This window comes from Scyliorhinus torazame, chromosome 6 (genome assembly GCF_047496885.1).
Source record: "Scyliorhinus torazame isolate Kashiwa2021f chromosome 6, sScyTor2.1, whole genome shotgun sequence".
NCBI classification, from domain to species: Eukaryota; Metazoa; Chordata; class Chondrichthyes; order Carcharhiniformes; family Scyliorhinidae; genus Scyliorhinus; species Scyliorhinus torazame.
In genome coordinates this window covers 267,702,420-267,722,981 of record NC_092712.1, presented here as the reverse complement: position 1 = coordinate 267,722,981, position 20,562 = coordinate 267,702,420, and the positions used below count along the sequence as shown (strand labels likewise).

General features: G+C 48.4%; 1 protein-coding gene across 8 annotated transcripts in view; it reads left to right on the top strand.

Annotated features, from left to right (window-relative positions):
- kif13a (kinesin family member 13A) overlaps positions 1-20,033 on the top strand; it is a 408,670-nt gene extending 388,637 nt beyond the window's left edge. For 4 of the 8 annotated variants that reach the window (XM_072509684.1, XM_072509681.1, XM_072509683.1 and 1 more), the window contains 3 exons: positions 5,943-6,062; positions 10,661-11,825; positions 18,519-20,033. In XM_072509684.1, the coding sequence (XP_072365785.1) occupies positions 5,943-6,062; positions 10,661-11,825; positions 18,519-18,802 (1,569 nt within the window). In that variant the 3' untranslated portion in view covers positions 18,803-20,033. Of the gene's footprint in view, positions 1-5,942; positions 6,063-7,977; positions 8,045-10,660; positions 11,826-18,518 lie in introns of those variants that run through there. The other 4 variants (XM_072509685.1, XM_072509688.1, XM_072509687.1 and 1 more) reach the window with 2 other exon arrangements.
- The last annotated feature ends 529 nt before the right edge of the window (positions 20,034-20,562 follow it).

Below are 20,562 nucleotides of genomic sequence, written 5' to 3'. Positions count from 1 at the left end.
GTCTGGCTCTGTCCAACGCCGTCCATCACCCGGCCAATGGCGCTGATGCTGTCAGCGATGTATCCACAGTTGGTGGGATTCTCCGACCCCCCCGCCGGATGGGAGAATCACCGCGCGAATCTCGCCACGCGAATCTCGCCCCGCCGCCCCAACACATCCGCTGTGGGGGTGGGGGGAGGTGGGGTGGCCTCACACATCTGCCGGGGGTGGGAGAAAGTGGGGGTGGCAGTGGAGGCGCGAAAGGCTGCGGGGGGCCATGGCCCGCCATGATGGCGGGGACACAGTCATCCACCCAGCCCGTCCACCGTCGCGTCCCACGGGGCCCAGCCGTCCTGACGCGTACCCCTCTCTCACCCCCCCCCCCCACACACACACCAGACCGGCGGCACCCATCAGCGGGTGGCTCCAGGGCGGCACGCGCAGCAGCCCCCCCCCCCTCCCCCCGTGAGGGCAGTGCCAGCAGACGGTGGCCCTGGCACGGGGGACGACCGACAGGTACCAGGTCACGGGGGTGGGGGGGGGGGGGGAGGGGGGCGCGTGCTGGCAACCGGGCCAGCCATGCTGCCCATGGCACCTGGTCGTGGGGGGGCGGGGTGGGGGGTTTACCAATGATGAAACCCTGTCTACTCCCACCCCCTACAGATCGTACAATGTTCAGCCATCTTCCAGCGTTGTTGGCCGCCGTGGCGGGGGCTGCTGACCTGCATGAGGCCCAGTGGGAGCTGGAGCACGGGCGTGAGAGGGAGGTGGCGGAGTCAGCAGTACAGCAGCGGGCTGCAGTGGGGCACGTGCAAGGCACCCAGGCTGCAGTGCCGCACGCCCGAGAGGCGTTGGAGGGGCACCACGCCGTGCGGGAGCCACAGCACGGGCATGCCGAGGGGGAGGTGGAGGAGGAGGAGGAGAGCATGCCACAGCCACGGAGGCATCCGATGCGACACTGTGTGTAACGGCCCGCATGTCCTTCAAGGACCTCCCGGACTGGGCGTGCAGGAGGAGACTCCGGATGAGCTACCAGACCGTCGCCCGCATCTGCAATCTGATGGCACACCTGGCACCACGCGGAACCGGGGGTGGACATGCCATCCCAGTGGCCGTCAAGGTGACGGTCGCCCTCCACTTCTTCGCGATGGGGTTGTTCCAGTCATCGAATGGGGACTTGTCTGGCATCTCCCAACCATCGTTGCACAGGTGCATCCTGGCCGTCACCGACACCGTGTACGACATCGCGGACCGGTACAATCAGTTCCCTGCGGACTGCGCCCACCAGAATGCCCGCGCAGTGTTGTTCGCCACTGTTGCCCAGATGCCCATGGTGCAGGGGGCAATCGATGGAGTGCACATCGCCATGCGGCCCACCTCTGAGGAAAGGATCATCTGCCTAGCCAGGAAGGGTACACATTCAATGAACGTGCAGGTTGTCTGCGACCACAGGGTGACAATCCTGCACGTCTGCGCCAGGTACCCTGGCAGTGTACATGACTCCTTTATACTGGCCCAATCGTTCATCCCTGCCATGTTTGAAGGACCACCCCCCTAGCTGCGGGGCTGGTTGCTGGGCGGCAGGGGTTACCCGTTGCAGTCGATACCTGATGACGCCGATACGGAGGCCACAGACCGACGCAGAGCATCGCTACAATGATGCCCATGCAGTGACCATGGGTGTGGTCAAGAGGTGTTTTGGGCTGCTCAAGATGCGCTTCAGATGCCTGGACCGCTCTGGAGGGGTCCTCCAGTACCTGTCGGAGAGGGTCGGCCGCATCGTCGTGGTCTGCTGCGTCCTGCACAACATAGCCCAGCAGAGGGGTGATGTGCTGGAGGAGGAGGAGGACGGTCAGGATGAGGGGAACTCCTCCCAGATGAGGGGGATGATGAGGGGGGAGCCAATGCATGGGGGATGGACGGGAACACGAGGCTGCCCGGAGCCGCTGGCTGGGCCAGGAGGCACGGGAGGCGCTGGTAGCTGCCCGTTTTGGCGACCAGGGTGGGTGGAGTAGTGATGGGTATGGGCACAGGGAGCGGGTTCGGCACCTCCCCAACGGGCGACCACCCTCACCTTCCCCCACCCCACCACCACCACAACACCCTCACCTCCCCCACCCCCAAACCCCCACCACCACAACACTGCATGCACACCACCCCTCCATGACACATCCGCCTGCGGCACAACGGGATCGGGGCACGGTCGATGGTGCACGCGGGTCTGGGACAAGGCATGGAGGATGATGACAGCCTGCTCTGCGATGGGCTCCGAGCCATACATCGTTCGACAATGTCTGACTCATGGCCACATCATGACCCTCCACCTGGGTGGACTCTGTACGCAGCCCTGACACTGCATCTCATGGCCCTGTCGTATGGCCGGATGTGGGCTGGCGTGGGGGAACCGTGGAGAGGGGGGAACGGGGGGCCGCAGGTCTCATGCACCGGAGCCCAACCTTTATCACACACACTGGCACACAGTCTCCGCCCCACCCCCGCAAGTATCAGCCAGAGTACAGAGGCAGTTCGCATAGGTGTGGAATGTGTTTAATAACAGACGTCCTGTACATGTGCCCTAGCCCATCTAACTAATCTGTGCTCTGCACCCGTGTCAACTCACTCATCCGTGTCTACCTTTCTGACCTTACGGGCCCTATGACTACGTCTAGGTGTTCCCCGAGACGGTAGAGCAGAACTGGAGGTGGACTCCTGGAACATCGGCATCACCTGGCGCTGCCAGTCCTGGAGGCCCGCGCTGGTAATGACCAGGGTCTGGACGATCACGGCCATGGAGCTCAGGGAGTGCGCCATCCGTGTCTGGCTCTGTCCAACGCCGTCCATCACCCGGCCAATGGCGCTGATGCTGTCAGCGATGGCCTGCAGAGACTGGGCTGCTGGGACTGGGCTGTGGCCTGCTGGGACAGGGCCAGGTCGTTGAGCGCCTCTGCGATGTTCAGCTGGCTCTGGCCCATGGCTTCCTGTGCGACAGCAGACCTGTCCCAGGCCGCGTGCCCGGATAGCCCCAGGCCTTGCAGGCTCAGATCCATGCCCGACACCGTTGTCACCATTGTTTCCACCGTGGATGCCACCCGTGTGTTGTTGGCCTGTGTGGCACTCATGACCGGCACCATTTCCTGCTCCTGGATGCACTCCTGCACTTGCGTTTGCAGGTGCTGGAAACTGGCCGTCACCTTCTCACGCTCCTGGGTGCCCGACTGCATCAGGTCTATGGGTGGGCGGGAGAACTCCAGGGACCCGGTATATGTCCGGGCGACAGGTGTTTGCCGGGGCTGGGCTGCCCTCTCACCTTCCGGCCCCTCGGCTGCTCCTAGCTCCACCTGCTGTACCGGAGCGGCTGTGTGGTGCACACCAGTTAGTGCCCCAGAAGCCTCATCACTAAAATGGCCAACCGAGGTGAGTGTCTCTGCAATGGCCGGGGGGGGTGGGGGGTGGGGGGGGGGGGGGGTGGGGGGGGGTTGGAGGAGATAGCTGTGACGCAACCTCAGTGTCTTCACCGGCCCTGTGGTCGGGGGTCCCCTGGGGTCCATGTCCTGTCTGTCCATCCCCTCCGTGTTGGTGTCGTGTTGTGTCCTTTCATGTCTGTCTGCCCCTTGTGTGCTGGTGTCCTGTGTGGTCGTGTCGTGTCCGTCTGTCCCCTGTGTGCTGGTGTCCTGTGTGGTCGTGCTGTGTCCGTCTGTCCCCTGTGTGCTGGTGTCCTGTGTGGTCGTGCTGTGTCCGCCTGTCCCCTGTGTGCTGATGTCCTGTGTCGTCGTGTTGTGTCCGTCTGTCCCCTGTGTGCTGATGTCCTGTGTGGTCGTGTTGTGTCCGTCTGTCCCCTGAAATGAAATGAAAATGAATGAAAATCGCTTATTGTCACAAATAGGCTTCAAATGAAGTTACTGTGAAAAGCCCCTAGTCGCCACATTCCGGCGCCTGTTTGGGGAGGCTGTTACGCACACCCCTGTGTGCTGGTATCCTGTGTCACCACTGGACTGGGCCGGGGGGCTGTTCTTGGAGCTGCCTTCCCTCTCGCTGCTAGAGTCCCTTTGGGCTGACTGCCCAGACGCTGGCCGGGGGCGGTGTAAGGCTGATGCGCCCGGTTGGTCCGCGTCGACTGGCCGTCCAGTTGCTGGATGTGGGCGGTGTCCACCGGGTGCTTCGGGTCAGTCACCGCATGGCCCTGCGACACACAATACACCATCATGGTTAGGCGGGTGCAGGGTGGTGTGGGTCGCGGTATGGGGTGAGGGGGGGGGGGGGTAGTGCTGACGGGAGAGTGCTGACGGGAAAAGGGCTTGAGGTGGGAGGGGGCCTGGCCGGGGGCGGGGGGGGGAGGTGGGGTGGGGGGGGGGGGATCTCACTTGGTGGCACGCCCTCGACATGGGCAATCTCCCGGTCCTCGGGTGCACCGGCTCTGTCCAGTGCCCTCTGCTCATGCGCGGTGAGCTGGTGCAGGTCAGGTTCACCCCCTCTGGTTCGGGCTCTCTCCCGTTGGTTATGGGCACTCTTTTCCTTTGGGGGGGGGTTTAATAATAGCATTGTGAGGCGGTCCACTGCAAGCAGTTGGGTCTATGTTGGCATGGGTGCACAGGGCCAACGCGGCTTGTATGGGTGGCTGCAGCCATGTGCCTCACGGCTGTGGTTGTACCATCCCCCTGGGGAGGGGGTGGGAGTCGCACATGTGGGGGGTAGGGGGATTGGTGCCATGGGCACACTGCTGGGTACTCATTCTGGCTGCCCTCAGTAGGTCGTGGAACTTTTTGCGGCACTGCTCGCCAGTCCTGGGTGTCACCACGGTGGCACTCCCTGCCGCGTCCACCTCCCTCCACAGACGCCGGGCCACGTTGGCTGGCACCCTCCAGCCGGGTCCGGGGTACAGACGCTCCCTCCTCTCCTCGAGAGCATCCAGCAGCGTCTCCAGGTCGTGGTGTGTGAACCTGGGCGCTGCTCGGCGTGGCGCCATGGTCCCCCGTCGGCGGCCTGTGCGCTCGCATCACCTGTTGTGCGCTGCGGCGGGTCTCCGAGGCCACGCCCCTGCTTAGCCCCCTTGTAGGCCGGAGAATGCCGTCTCAGAACGGGCGCCGGCAGCAAGGTAAAACGCGCCCGTTTTCCCGCCGGCGCCCGCACTCTGTTGCCGTAGCTGAGAATCGCGGCGAGTATCTTTGCCAATTAGGAGGGACCACGTGGACATTTTCACAGACTTTGTTAATTATTTATCAATACAGCTGGAATCAAGTTTGAGTAATGAAGGTGATTATCCCACCACATAGAACATAACAACCAGTTTAAGGTGAATAATACTTTCAGAAAGCCCAGATGTTAATGCTAGTTGAGATATTACAAGAACATGGTAACCATCTAACTTAATTTAATTTTTTCTAACAACTGTGCGTTATATCTTTTCATTCTGACAGCAAATTGTTAATATTCTACCTGCTGAATAAAATGTACCATTTGGGTTCAGTGCAAAACTGTTGTTATATAGTAAGGATACAGAAACTGAGTTAAATAACCTGCTTAATAATGAAGTGGACCAGATCTGAAGGCTGATTCACCTTAATTATGACCTGTGTGCAGCAACAGTATCTTGAATGAAATGCTCCAAAAACTTGTATGGGTTAAAAGACAAAATAATTATACCGTTCCACAGCATGGCGACTGAGGCTTACTGTATGTTGTATGCAAAGTACCTGTGGTAAACCTTTTACAGATGGCTGGTAATAGATGGCACACTTCAGTATTTCTCACTTTATAGGCCAAAGTTTAAATAATCTTAACTGAACCACTAAATGAGGATGCATGATTTTGTTTACTGTGCATGAATTAAATGTTTGCAGCTTGCGTAGAGTATTTATGTTAAAACCATGGTCATGTTTATTGATCAACTAACTGCATGTTTGTAGTCTTGATTAATGTGTCGTTAGCAGTGTGACATTCTTCATTGTGTGTCTCGACAATTGCAGAGCATGTCTCCCCCTCAGGATAAAAGCATGCTGGTGCATAGCAGTAGCAGTGTTGTGCCCACAGGAGCCAGTGCCATCCCCATGTCAGTAGAAAACGGTAACGAAAATGAGGACACGTTTGTAAGTTTTCTTTTTATTTATGTCATAATACTTGGTGGCGGGATTACGGTCCTTTCACTAAGGTTATGGCTGAAACATTTATGAATGCAGCCATAATTTTCCTTCTGCTCTGCAGGCAAGCTATTTGCCTGCTTTCTTCTAATGTCTACTTGGGAAATTATTCAGGTGTATTGCAAAACTGCTGGAAGTATAGACTGTTGAAATGCAAACATATCCTGCAAATTTGTAAACCACGGTTTTACTTCTGTGATTTATTTCTTAACTAATCTTGTATCTGAGTGAACTTTGAGGCTAAATACCTCAGTTTGAGTAACATTGTTATTTACATTAAATACATTGCATATAAACGAAGGAACTTGATGTATTATCATTGTTTATATTTTTAAAATTAGAAATTGAATTAATTGGAAAGTTACCATTGAAAAATGCTAACGGAAAACATAAATTTTAATTCTATTTTGAAATCCGCTTTCTTTCTGCTGCCGTTGTATGTTCACCACACAAACATACAGCAATGTTCTGCATTCTAACATCCAGTGCTCTTCTCAAAATCTTACCATGTCATTCTGCATGTATATACCAAGAGACAACTCTTAGACTGTTATATTATCAGCTGATGAGATTGAGTATTTGACTTAAATTTTCAAAATCTTCCGAAAGAGCAGAGAAGGTCATAATAGAATATGTGGTGGATATGTTACATTTTAACTTGCCTTCATAAGCCTCGCCAGACTCTGGACCCTAGCTGTACAACCTTTTTCCATTAGTAGATGCATATTTTCCTGATTTGCATGGCAAAAGGGTAAATGAGCTCTGCTCAGTTTCCTGATTACATGTTTCTTGAAAACGTTGAGGAACAAATTGATTTAAAAGGCTTGAACTTAATTAACGTTCAAGAGCACAAAACAAAGTACTAACACATGCCTAGTTCTACAACTTGCAATAATGGTTGACTCAGTTTGTCTGCTGTGTTGTGCTGCAAACTAAGCTGTGTTCTATTGTGTCTTGAATAAACCTATGTTCATCACGAGATAATGGATGTGAGAGACCATTTTGCCCATCTTAATGATTCAGGTTGTAAAGAGTTCCAACTATACCATCCAGTTGTTTCTTTGATAATTATAGGCCTGCCATCACCAATATTGTCCATTGCGCACATTGTTCAGTCTTTGTAAGAAGAGAGATTTCCTGATCCCCTTCCTAACTTGGCCTCTTATTAATTTGAACCTGTGAACCTTATCCTATGCTCACAATTGAATTTACAGAACCATTCTAGCCTACCTTTACAATTCCTTAAACATCATATACCTTTATAGTATTGGGGATCAACTTTCTATGCTGAAAAGCTCATTTTATCTTGTCTTCCTTTATAACTCAGGCTTCATACACTGAGGATTAGCTTAGTAGCTCTGCTTTGCACTGTATCAGTCATACAAATGATGCCCCTTTTCCTGGACAGATTATGATATTCAAGGCGCAGTCCCAATCAAAGTGCTGTAAAGTTTGACCACTTCCTCTTCTGTCTTGTAGTCTCCTATTTGGCTATGCAGACAACATTCTGTTGGCTTTGTGATTGCTGCCCTGCATTTTTTGTACATGTTTGTAATGATTCCAACGAGACTCCCATGATGACTGCACAACTGGTGAATCTTATTGCTATTTGTGTCTGTAACAACAAGGAATTGTTGCTTGAACCAATATGTTTTCTATTTTGATATTAACTTTCTTTCTGCTGCTGTTGTATTTTCATCACACAAACATACCGCAGTGTTCTGCATTCTAACATACATGCTCTTCTCGAAATCTTACCATGTCATCCTGCATGTATGTACCAAGAGACAACTCTTAGACTGTTATATTATTGTGTATTTGACTTAACATTTTAGAAATCTGACCTTATTTCATCTGTTTATAGGTACTGGTGATTGGCACCAGTGAAAATTGATCAGTTATCCCTCCACTGTAGTTTTATTTCCCTGGAGGTACACTATGCTAATACTTACCCTCTGTAACTCAGCAATGTATCTTTTCCTAGAATTATGTCTTCTGAATAATGAAAATCTACTTTGGATTTTAAAAAATACTTCCAAATCTACAAATGCCTAATCGAAGACTGATCTTCATTTCAAAAAGAAAGATAACCCAATCTCCCGGCATGATTAATTGATTTATGGTATTGCAGCTGAGACAAAGTCCGACTGATTCCTGGACGGGGGAGTAAGCCTCGAGTCTTTCAATAGCCCATTGTAGGCATCCTGGGATTTATAGACATTGTAGACATTCAGATTGTGGATTGAACATCACAGAACCTGAAATTTTGTTAACTATAGTTGTGCAGTTACAGTATGCAAAAGAAATTGGTAGCTTTCCCTGTTTAATTTTTTTGTGCCAAACTACATGGGTGGAATATTTTATAGCAAAATCATTCTCGATCTATCCATTTATATTTTCAGTATAAGTAGCTAATTGTAGTGACATTTCCAGCAGGTTCTTGATAAAGGTGAAAATAGTTTCATGTAAAATAGTTTGATTCATGATTTCCAGGGATGGACATATGAAATATGTTTACTTACAGCCCCCTTCAATGCAGAATATTTGGATCACATCAACACATTCCTACTCCAGTACCATATTCACACAGTTTCTCCTCTTTCTCGCATGCACACAAGACTATTGTCAATAACTAAGACTTCATTTTGATTTTTTTACTCCTGTTGCTATGATTTGAATCATGTGGAGTTGCGGTCTTTTCTAATTGATGTACACACAATTCATTCTGTGGAAGCTAATGTGCTACTCTTATTTTCGGATACTACATGGACAAATTGCAATATTTCATCATGGAAAGAATAAATAATTAAATGTGGAGAGCTATTGGCAACATGGAAGTTAATAATAATTTAGGCTTTTTCTCAGCTTTTCTCAGCCCTATATCTGTATAACTAGCTACATTTAGGGTATGATCATTTTACAAGCAGATCACATTAAAAAGGCTCGCCTTTGGAATTAATTTATTTATCATCTTACATCATTATGATCTGGAAATATGGTTGGAATGATTCATCAATGTTTAAAATAGATATGATATGGTACTTATTATTCAAGATAACAGTTTGTAAAATTGATCTGGGGATAAATTTACTGAAATTGACCTGCCAGTCTTTCTAATGGATGATTTTAGGATTATATGTTCATAATTATTACCATACTATAATCAATGAGTTTCATACTGAGACTGCTAAAGCACTGCTACATGTTGACCAAGGACCATGGCCTCTAACCTTATCTCAGCTTGGGGCCCATTCACAAGTTATGAGGTGGCATTGACAGAATAATGAAAATTGTGCACCTCAGAACTTCCTATTTTTATTGTGCAATGTACTTTAATTTTGAAGATTTAATTAGAGAATAGGTGCATGAATGGGTTACAACACGTTTCCCCGCTTGACCCTGTTTTGACCTGATATAATGGTCCACAGTACATTTTGTCCCCTTTAAAGTTTTGCCTTTATTTTCTGCTATCTTTTTCAGTCACAGAACTTGGAGGGAGTGTTAAGGGGCCCTCAGTCTTTGGCTAAGCCTCTTTTTCAAGTGAATAGTCTTAAATTAGCCCCTGCCTGTTCAGGCAGATGTAAGAGACTCCAACATATGAAATAGAATTATTTGTTTTTCAGTTCAATTTAAGTACTTCACAATTCTCAAGAGCCCTTGTCGTTAAAGATGGAAATCAAAATTTGTTTTGGCAGTATGACTAAGCATTTTTATTAAGGCTTTGGACCGCTGTTACAAAATTCTCAGCTTTGAATTAATTCATTTGTCAAGTAATGGGGAAGGTGAAATCTTATGCTATAGCACCCTTGTGGCACATTTCTGTGAAAAGCAGTGGTGACCATCTCGTATTATTAAAACTTGATGAATTATTTACCATTCATATTTTGTCCAGGTGGAGAAGCATATTTCAGAAACTTGGGTGACCACATTCATACTATGAAAGTGGACGATTTATGCAAAATTTTGGAATGCACAATACTAAATCCTGTTTTAACAAGGCTATATGTTATTGTAGGAAACTGCAATGGATTGTATAATCACCACCACTGAACTAAGAGCGTATAAAATTGAGTAAAATATGCTTTTCGAAACTTTGGTTCTGTTCTACAACCTAAGATTACTTGATTTTAGCCTTATTATAATAACATTCAACAAGAGCATTCAGTTATACAAATTCATAATACATTTTTGCAGTATTCCTACTTTCAACTTGTGCAAATGTTTTCAAACTCAAGATCAAATCCTTGAAGTGAAAATTGACCAGTCAGGTCTGTATATTTGGACAGGCTAAGCAGAACTTCAGCAGATAGACTACAGCTGAACCTCAAATCAAGATATTGGATGAATTATCTGCAGAATTAAATGAGATCATTTGGCTATAGCTGTTAATTGGAGAAATTTTGCAACTCCCAATAAACCATCCAGAAATCACGTGTCCTGTCTGAACCACTATGCTTCTTTATCCAATACGAAACTAATTTTGTCAATGCGTGATATGTGTGATAAAGTGCAGTTATGTGACCATTTTACAAATGTACTTACCACAGGATTCTGAAGAGGAGGATTATGAAGTGGAGAGCCTCAGTAAGAAAACCAGTAGCTCTCAAGGCTTTCATGGTTTCCAACCTTACATTCCAGAAGATTTTGCAGACTTTGATGTGTATAATGCAAGCCTTGAGAACCGAGATATATTGTCGTCCAAGCCAGAGTTCCTGAATTCTCGCTTCCTTGAAAATGAGGTTTCTCGTAGTCCAACTACAAGCAGCATGACAAGCGGTTACATCTCCCACAGTGCCTCTAATGCAACACTTTCTGATGTGGTATTCACTGGTACTGAGAGCACAGACCAGCTGAGTAGCCAGACACGAGACTCTGACCTACAGGACACTGTGTCACAGATTAGTCTAACCTCTGAGAAGGAAGATGGAGTTCAGGAGCAAAACACAGATTTAAAAGACATGCGGAAGAGTGTGTCACTCCCAACAAATAGTGCCTTAGTGAATGAAACCTCAGTGTTGCAACAGTTCATTGAGTCTAAATCTATACTTGTTTATAGAACCACCCCAGATATGTATGCATCGGATTCATTGTCCTGTACATTAAACCAACAAGGTAGCATATCGGAAGATGGAGGAGATGATGATGATTCCTTCAATTCAATAGTGAATGTAGAAATTTTCAGCAGTCAAGATTTCACAGATTTTCAGGGTGCTGAGGTAGCAAGGAAGGACCTTGAGCTACCGGATGAACCCATGGTTTACAGTACAGGTTCCTCTGATGACTCAAATAGACTTTCAGTCGACAGTCTAGAGCTTGATGAAAAATGGCAAAGTTCGGCAGTAAAGTGTGCAAATGATGTTTCCGAGCTTCCTGAGGATTCTTGCAGCATGGCATATGATGTATCACAGACAACAGTACTTGATAATAGATTAGCAAATACCTTGGAGAACCCTCTGTATTGTGAGGAAGCCGACCATGAGGAAGTATTTGATAACACCCCCAGCCCAGATAACTCTATTTCAAAGAACCTTTCAGGTGTATCAGATATTCAGGACAGTGCCACTGCAGAACAGGGTGAGCCTCTACCCAGTTGGGTCATGCTGGGAGAGCGTGCATCTGTTGGAAACAGCAAGAATGGAACAATCAGATATGTTGGTGCAGTGGATTTCTCTGCTGGAATTTGGGTTGGAGTTGAACTTGATACTCCAGCGGGTGAGTAAAAATGAAAAGTCTTCTGCACTTGAAAATGAAATGAAATGAAAATCACTTATTGTCACAAGTAGGCTTCAAATGAAGTTACTGTGAAAGGCCCCTAGTCGCCACATTCCGGCGCCTGTTTGGGGAGGCTGGTACGGGAATTGAAACCGTGCTGCTGGCCTTGTTCTGCTTTACAAGCCAGCTGTTTAGTCCACAGTGCTAAACCAGCCCCTACACTTTGATCCCACAGTATAAATGTTGCATGATCTTGATCTAGATCACCCACAATTTTTTGTTTTTAGTATTTCTATTCAAAATTTTTGCAATTTCTAACAGTAACAAAACCCACCCGCCCACCCATACCTCCCCACCTCTCCCTCAACAGTCAACTTTAACCAACTCCAAAATGAACAAACCCCAACTTTTTGTAGAACCTATCACTTGCCCCCCTTAAAGCAAATTCCACTTTCTCCAGGACTAACAAATTTGAAAAATGGCAAAACGCCATGCCGAAGACACAAAGTCCACCCAAACAAGACCCGCCTGCAAGCAATCGGTGAAGCAAAGGCTAAAACATCTGCCCCGCACCTGCCTACAGGTCCATCCGGTACAACACCCCAAATATGGCTTCCAGGGGACGGGCTCCACATCGATGTGCAAAACCCCCGAAATGGTGCTGAAAACTACCCTCCAAAACATTTCTAGATTTGGGCAGGACCGAAGCGTGTGTACGTAGTTTGCATGGCCCCTCGCACATCACTCTCAGACATCCTCCACCCCCTCAAACAGCCAGTTTATCCTTGAATTTGTCACATGCGCCTTATGCACTACCTTCAGCTATATCAACCCCAGCCTCGAACACAAAGTCGAGGCAGTCACCCTCCGCAGCACCTCACACCACAATCCCTCTTCCAGCACTACCCCCAGCTTATTCTCCCACTAAGCCTTAACCCCTTGATCGACACCTTGGGCGAAATTCTCCGGTATCGGCGCGATGTCCGCCGACTGGCGCCCAAAACAACGCAAATCAATCGGGCATCGCGCCGCCCCAAAGGTGCGGAATGCTCCGCATCTTGGGGGGCCGAGCCCCAACCTTAAGGGGCTAGGCCCGCGGCAGACTAATTTCCGCCCCGCCAGCTGGCGGAAAAGGCCTTTGGTGCCCCGCCAGCTGGCGTGGAAATGACATCTCCGGGCGGCGCATGCGCGGGAGCGTTAGCAGCCGCTGACGGCACTCCCACGCATGCGCAGTGGAGGGAGTCTCTTCCGCCTCCGCCATGGTGGAGACCGTGGCGAAGGCGGAAGGAAAAGAGTGCCCCCATGGCACAGGCCTGCCCGCGGATCGGTGCCCCAGGGGGGCACCCCCTGGGGCCAGATAGCCCCGTGCCCCCCAGGACCCCAGAGCCCGCCTGCGCCGCCTTGTCCCGCCGGTAAGGTAGGTGGTTTACACCGGCGGGACAGGCATTTTAGCAGCGGAACTTCGACCCATCCGGGCTGGAGAATTGCGGGGGGGGGGGGGGGGGGGGGCCTGCCAACCGGCGCGGTGCGATTCCCGCCCCCGCCGAATATCCGTAGCCGGAGAATTCGGCAACCGGCAGGGGCGGGATTCACGCCAGCCCCCGGCGATTCTCCGAACCGGCAGGGGGTCGGAGAATCTCGCCTCTTATCCTCATCCTCAAATTCTCCCATAAATCGGCGAGATGATCCCCCTCTTTAATCCCCCCGCTGACAGAACCCCCTCCAGCAAAGAAGAGGTGGGCGCTAACGGCAAGGTCAGGAAGATCTTCCTCGCAAGGTCCCACATCTGCATGTACTGGAAACTTTCACTCCGCGATGACCCAAACTTCTCATTCAGCTCCTCCAAGTTCGCAAACCGCAATCCCAGAAACTGATCTTTCAGCTCCCTAATCCCCTTTTTCCCCCCCATCCCCGAAACCTCGCACCCATCCTCACCGGCTCAAACCCGTGATTTTCCCTGATCGGTATTCCCCCCGCCCCCCCGACCCTGCTCCCAACCTGAAATGATGCCGAAACTGCTTCCAAATCTTCAGCGTGGCCACCACCACCGGACTCACTGAATACTTCCCTGGAGTCATCGGGAGCGGCACCGTTGCCAGCGCCCGCAACCCCAACCTCCTACATGAACCCACTACCATCCTCACCCACCGAGCCCCTGCCTCTCTAGTCCATCCCTGAACCTTCTCTGTATTCTCCGCCCAATTATAGTTATAATTGTATCCCAGATTCGGGATACCCAAACCCCCCAACTGCCATCCCCTCTGCAGTACCCCCATCTTCCTTATCCTGGCCATCTTCCCAGCCCAGACAAACGAAGAGATCAGCCTATCCACCCCCTTGATAAACACCTTGGGCAAAAAGACCGGCAGGCACTGAAACAAAAACAAGAATTGCGGTAGAATATTCATCTTCACTGCCTGTACCCAGCCCGCCAATGACCGAGGAAGATTATCCCACCTCAATAAATCAGTCTTAGTCTCGCCACCAAGCTAGAGAAATTGAACTTCCGAAGACCTGCCCAAACCCGGGCCACCTACACCCCAGATACCTAAACTGAGTTGCTGCCAGACAGAATGGCAGCCCCACACCCCCAGTAAACGCTAAGGGCTTTATAGCCAATGCAAACAGAGGGGGGACATGGGGCACCCCTGCCGCGTTCCCTGGTACAATGCAAAATACCCTGAATTCATATCATTCGTGAGCACGCTTGCCATCGGCTCCTTATACAGCAACTGCACCCACGCCACAAACATTGGCCCAATCCCATATTTCTCCAACACCGCCATCAAATAACTCCACTCCACCCAATCAAACACCTTCTCCCCATCAAATGCCACCACCACCTCCAACTCTCTTCCCTTTGCTGGAGAAAGCACCACATACAGCAGCCGCCTCAAATTCGAGGACAACTGTCTGCCCTTAACGAACCCCGTCTGATCCTCACCCATTACCTCCAACCTTAACGGCAGCACCTTTGCCAATATATTGGCATTTAAATTCAGCAGACTTTAAAAAAAATAAATTTAGGGTATCCAATTCTCTTTTTCCCATTTAAGGGGCAATTTAGCATAGCCAATTCACCTACCCTGCACATCTTGTTGGGTTGTGGGATTGAGACCCACGCAGACACTGGGAGAATGTGCAAATTCTACATGGGCAGTGACCTGGGGCCAGGATCGAACCAGGGTCCTCGGCGCCGTGAGCCAGCAGTGCTAATCACTGCGCCACCCTGCCCTCAAATTCAGCAGAGATATGGGCCTGTATGACCCACACTCCAACGGGTCTTTATGCTTCTTAAGCAGCAACGAGATTGAGGCCTGCCACATTGTTCTCAATAAGACCCCCTGACCATCGCGTACACTAAACTCCCTAATCTCCCGCTCATCCTGTGGTGGCTCCAACTTATACAAGTCCCTATAAAACACCTTGATAAACTGGTCCAGTGCCACCACCAACTCCCCCGTCCTACCCTGAACCTGAACTATCTCCCACGCCGGGTCCTGCCTGCGAAACTAACCTGCCAACATACAACCTGCTTTCTCACCGTACTCATAGACAGCCCCCCTCGCCTTTCCCCATGGACAGCACGGTGAACTTCGCCTGCAACTCCTTCTCCGCGAGGGCGGCACGGTGGCGCAGTGGCTGGCACTGTTGCCTCACGGCACCAAGGACCCGGGTTCGATCCCGGCCCCGGATCACTGTCCGTGTGGCGTTTGCACATTCTCCCTGCGTCTGCTTGGGTCTCACCCCCACAACCCAGAATAGGTGGATTGGCCATGTTAAATTTCCCTTTAATTGGGGGAAAAAAAGAATTGGGCACATTTAATTTTTCCTAAAACTCCTTCCTCCTTGCCAGGTGCCCGGATCTGGGTCCCCCACATACTTCTCATCCACCTCCAAAATCTCTTCTATCAACCGTTGGCATTTCTCCCTCTCCTCCATATCCACCTTAGTTTAAACAACATCACCTCCCTCTTCATCACTACATTCAGAGCCTCCCAACCCACCGATGGCGAGACTTCCATCGTAGGGGCACAAGGTCAAAACAGTAAGAGGTAATACTAAATTTTAGCAGAACGTTAATTCGTTAAGACCATCATGTTCAGATTTGGGCATCATGGGGTGAATTCCCCACCTCCCCAGCCGAGTGTTTCTTGGCGGCGAGCCGTCGCTGGAAGTGGGAATCTCCGTCCCGCCGCTGGCCAATGGGATTTCCCATTGCAGCCACCCCACACAGTCAGGAAACACGTGGGCAGGGATATGCTGCCGGGGGAACGGAGAACCCGGCCGGCCGAGAATTCACCCCCATATTTTAAGAAGAGTGACAGGGCTATGGGGAGGATAAAAAAGTGTTTTGCCAAGAGAAAACTAAGGATACGTGGCTTTACGCGGAGCAGGGGGTCCCGGCGTGATGGGGCGGCGGGAACCACTCCGGCGTCGGGCCGCCCCAAAGGTGCGGATGTCTCCGCACTTTCAGGGGCCAAACCCTCACCTTGAGGGACTAGGCCCGCGCCGGAGCGGTTTTCGCTCCAAGGGCTGGCGGGAAAGGCCTTTGGCGCCACACAAGCCGGGGTCAAAAGGTCTTTGCCGGTCTGCGCGGGAACGTCAGCGGCTGCTGATGTCATCCCCGCGCAGGGGAGGGGGTCCCTTCCGCCTCCGCCATAGTGAAGACCATGGTGAAGGCGGAAGAAAAACAGTGCCCCCACAGCACAGGCCCGCCCGCGGATCGGTGGGCCCCGATCGCGAGCCAGGCCACCGTGGGGGCACCCCCCGGGGCCAGATCGCCCGCGCCGCCTTGTCCCGCCGTTCAAAAGGTTCGGAGAATCCCGCCCCTGATTAAAATTTAGAGATGTTGGTCAGCTAATCCGGGAGAATTATTTCCACTGTGTTATTCAACAAGGTGTTGGGGGAAGGAGTGGTGTAATGGGCTAGTAATCCAGGGACCCGGACCTGAGTTTGAATCCTACCACGGCAGAACATTTTCAATAAGAAATTGGTATTGAACATATAATGATGACCACGAAAACCACTGTCGATTGTCCATCTGGTTCATTAATGTCCTTTACGGAAGGAAATCTGCCATTCTTACTTGGTCTGGCCTACACATGACTCCAGATCCACAGCAATGTGGTTGACTCACAAATGCCAGCAAGCCTCTCAGTTCAAGACAATTGGGGATGGGCAACAAATGCTGGTCCAGCCAGCGATGCCACATCCTATAATTAAATCTTTAAAAATTAAAAGCTTCACCAAAGGAATGAAGGAAGAGGTCTGAAGATTCTTTGTGTACTCAGAATGTTGTTAAGACATGGAATGCGGAAAGATGAGAAGCAGAATCAAAGTTAGCATTTTGGGGGGAAAATATAAATATTTGAAAAATAAATTAATTAAAATGTTGAGGCATCGGAGTAAATAGATAGATCTTTCAGCAAGTTGACATTGGATATTTATGTATTGCTGAGACCAATAGGCTAAATAGTAGTCTCCAAGTTTGCGTCATTTGATTGTCTTCAGTATATATTTTGAGCTCCCTCCCTGCCTCCTTTTCCACTCTATCTGCATACTGGAGCTGATCTGTGTGTGTAGGCATTTGACTTCTCACTGCTGCCACTGCTGTTGGACCTGTGTGAGAGTGGCCTGGGTTAGCTGGATTTCCCAATATTTACTTTCCACTTGTAGAGAATCCATTACACTTTTGCTCACCACTGCCACATAGGGATTTAAAATCAACGGGTAACAACTGAATCCCACAAACAATATCATGCATTATAGCTGCATGCATGTGCTTGGAACAAGTTTGTAACCCTGGCTAATAACGTTACTCGCAGCTAATCTGAGATACCGAGGCCAATTGTAGCATCCTGCCACCCCTTCAATAACACAAATCTGGCTCCTTTCCTGTATGTAAGCCTCAGTTAAGCAACAGTAAAATTCACTGTAGAATTCACTCTGCAGAGATAAGGGTGCAAGTCTGTTGTGTCATCGTCTTCATTATGGCAATTGGTTTATTTAGACCTTCAAGAAGAGAACACAGATGGGATGGAGGCATCCATGTCAAAAACAATCCAATTAAACCCACTGCCCCAGTCTTTCCTGTTAGCAAAATGTTCCACTCCAAGTATTTATCCAATTCTCTGCTGAAAACTATTATGAATCTACTTCCACCTCCTTTCAAACAGTGCAATTCAGATCATAACAATTAGCTGTGCAATTTTATTTTTCTCCATGTCGCCTCTGGTTCTTTTGCCAATTACCTTGCATTTCTATCGCCTGGTTACCAACCGTTCCACCATTGAAAACAGCTTCTCGTTTACCCAATCCAAACCCTACATTCTTTTTGAACACCTCTCGAACCTTCCTTTAACTTTCATTGCTCCAGTGAGAATAACTCTGGATTGATTCTTTTACTATATGATATGCAACTGCATCTTCCAAGAACAGAGCTAAATTGTATGTTCACTTGCATGTGGTGCCACTAGCCTTAGTGCAGTGTTTATTTGAAACCGTCCATTCTTTCCTCATTCAAATATGCGTCATTCAAATATGCCACATTTCCATCTTGCTCGCATACCTTTAATCTGATGTCAGGTTGCCTGTACTATATTATACATTTGACATTGCCGTGTTTTGTTAGATGCCATGGAATTTGCAAAATCTAAATGCCATGTTCTTGCATTTTTAACTGTCATATAGGCAAACATCAGGGCACCATTGAAGGAAAAGAATACTTTCACTGCGATCCTAGTTGTGGTGTATTTGTGCGCCCAAACCGGCTCATCCAAGTCTCCAACACAATAAAACGCCGCAGCAGCACACCTCAAGCTCAGGCATCCACAAGTCATGAAAAGCGGAAAAGTGTCGGCCTTGGGACATCACAGGTGACTCCATCCACTAAAATTGATGGAACAGTGCTACACCAATCAGGAGATACAGCATCCTCCAAGAAGCAGAACAACAGGAAATCCTGGATTAACTGAACTGCAACATTTGCACTTACTACACATCACTGTATAGACCTCTTAATGGAGCATTTTATAGATTGTACAGTGTTTTTTGTTTATATTACTGACTCTGTGATATGGAGGATAGAATAAAATCCTTTAATATTTTTCCTTTTATAAAGAAAGGTATAGTATATCTCGGTAACAGATGATACAAGTACACTAAAATGTGGCTTTGCTAAGTAAAATCCAAGACTTCAGTTAAGAGAGCACCAGCTTCTATATTGCAAATTAACATTTGAGATGTATTTTAATCAGGAAATAGATATTTTATTAAAAAAAATCTGGGATGCAAATCACAAATATCTCTAAATCTGTTCTTAATTACCAAAGATCTTTATTAGATTCAAAAGCCTCTTAATTTTTATTTTGCCCTTCGTAAAATTGTGTTCTAACCTTTCGGCACCATTTGACTTTTTCTATTAACTCGTGCCATGTTTTCGTTACTTTGTATTGAGCTGCCTTATTTCTGTGTCTAATAAGCACACTGAAGCAAAACTGACTGTTCTATCCGGTTTTTGTCTTCCAAAGCTTTGCTACTGTGTTGACTTAGCTTCATACGGGTGCACATTCAACTGCCGTGATGGACCCTTTGCCTGAAGCTTTTGTACAAGTCTAAACACTAATACTGATTTGCCTGTTGGGCAGTTTAGTGCTTAAAACAGTATTACTGCAGGAATGCAGGGAGCGGACGGGAGATTTGTTTTAAGGTTTACGAGAGTAAGTATGCACGCACTTGCTGAAGAAAGCAAAGTAATGGTACATTTTGCAACAATAGTGTGTATATAATGAAAGGTCCCGTTGGAGGATTTGGTTTAAATAATTTATACACAAGATTATATATAATGACTAAAGGGTTTCTGCATCACATGCAGTAAAGGAAAGGTGTAATATGATGGACTAAAGACTGTTTCAGAAAGCCATCCAGTGTACATAAAAGAGTTGTGCAAAATTGTGTGGGTACTTAAGAGTCTGTTTGAAAAGAAATGTGATGAACGGCCGATTGTTGATTTTAATATGATAAAACTTGGGGCTTCTCAAGAGCTGCTGTTCTGAATTAGTCTTGTGTATATACTTTCCTCTCGTAGTGTTTTTTTTTTGTATTACTATGTACAGAGTTGTAATTTATATTTTATTTCAGCAATACTGTATTTAATTGGTACAGGATTTCAGTGTTTTAGAATACATACTGTACTTCAGCCTGGAACCATCAAGCTGTGTGGATTTTGTTTGTATGTTAGTGTTTTGAGATGTAGAAATCTCACCAAGTTTCTGCCTTTTTCTTGGAATCCCTGGTGATTCAGTAGAATACAGAGGGCTGTAGAGCTGCACGCACCTTATCTCACTGTCAATTGTTTTTTTGTTTCAAATTAGTGAAAGATAAGCAGTATAACTGCAGTCAGAATGACTATTGGTACTGGGTTAGACAGCCTGGAAGAAAGTACTGCCCACTCCCAAGTACAATCTCTGCCAGTTCAGCTTTTTAAACCTGTGTGGTTCATTATTTTAATATTAGGGAAGAATTAACTTCAGCCGTGGTTCCGAATTCTCCAATGATTGCTGTCCGACCCGTCCTAAGCTACAAGCTCAGTTTTAAGCCAAATAGAAACTCATCAGTCCCACATACTGACCTGGAAAGTAGCTCTGCATTTTTGCATCGTACAGGACCAAATATCCCATGGGAATCACATGTGCCACTGTAGCATCAAGGACTAAGCAATTAGCTGATGATATAG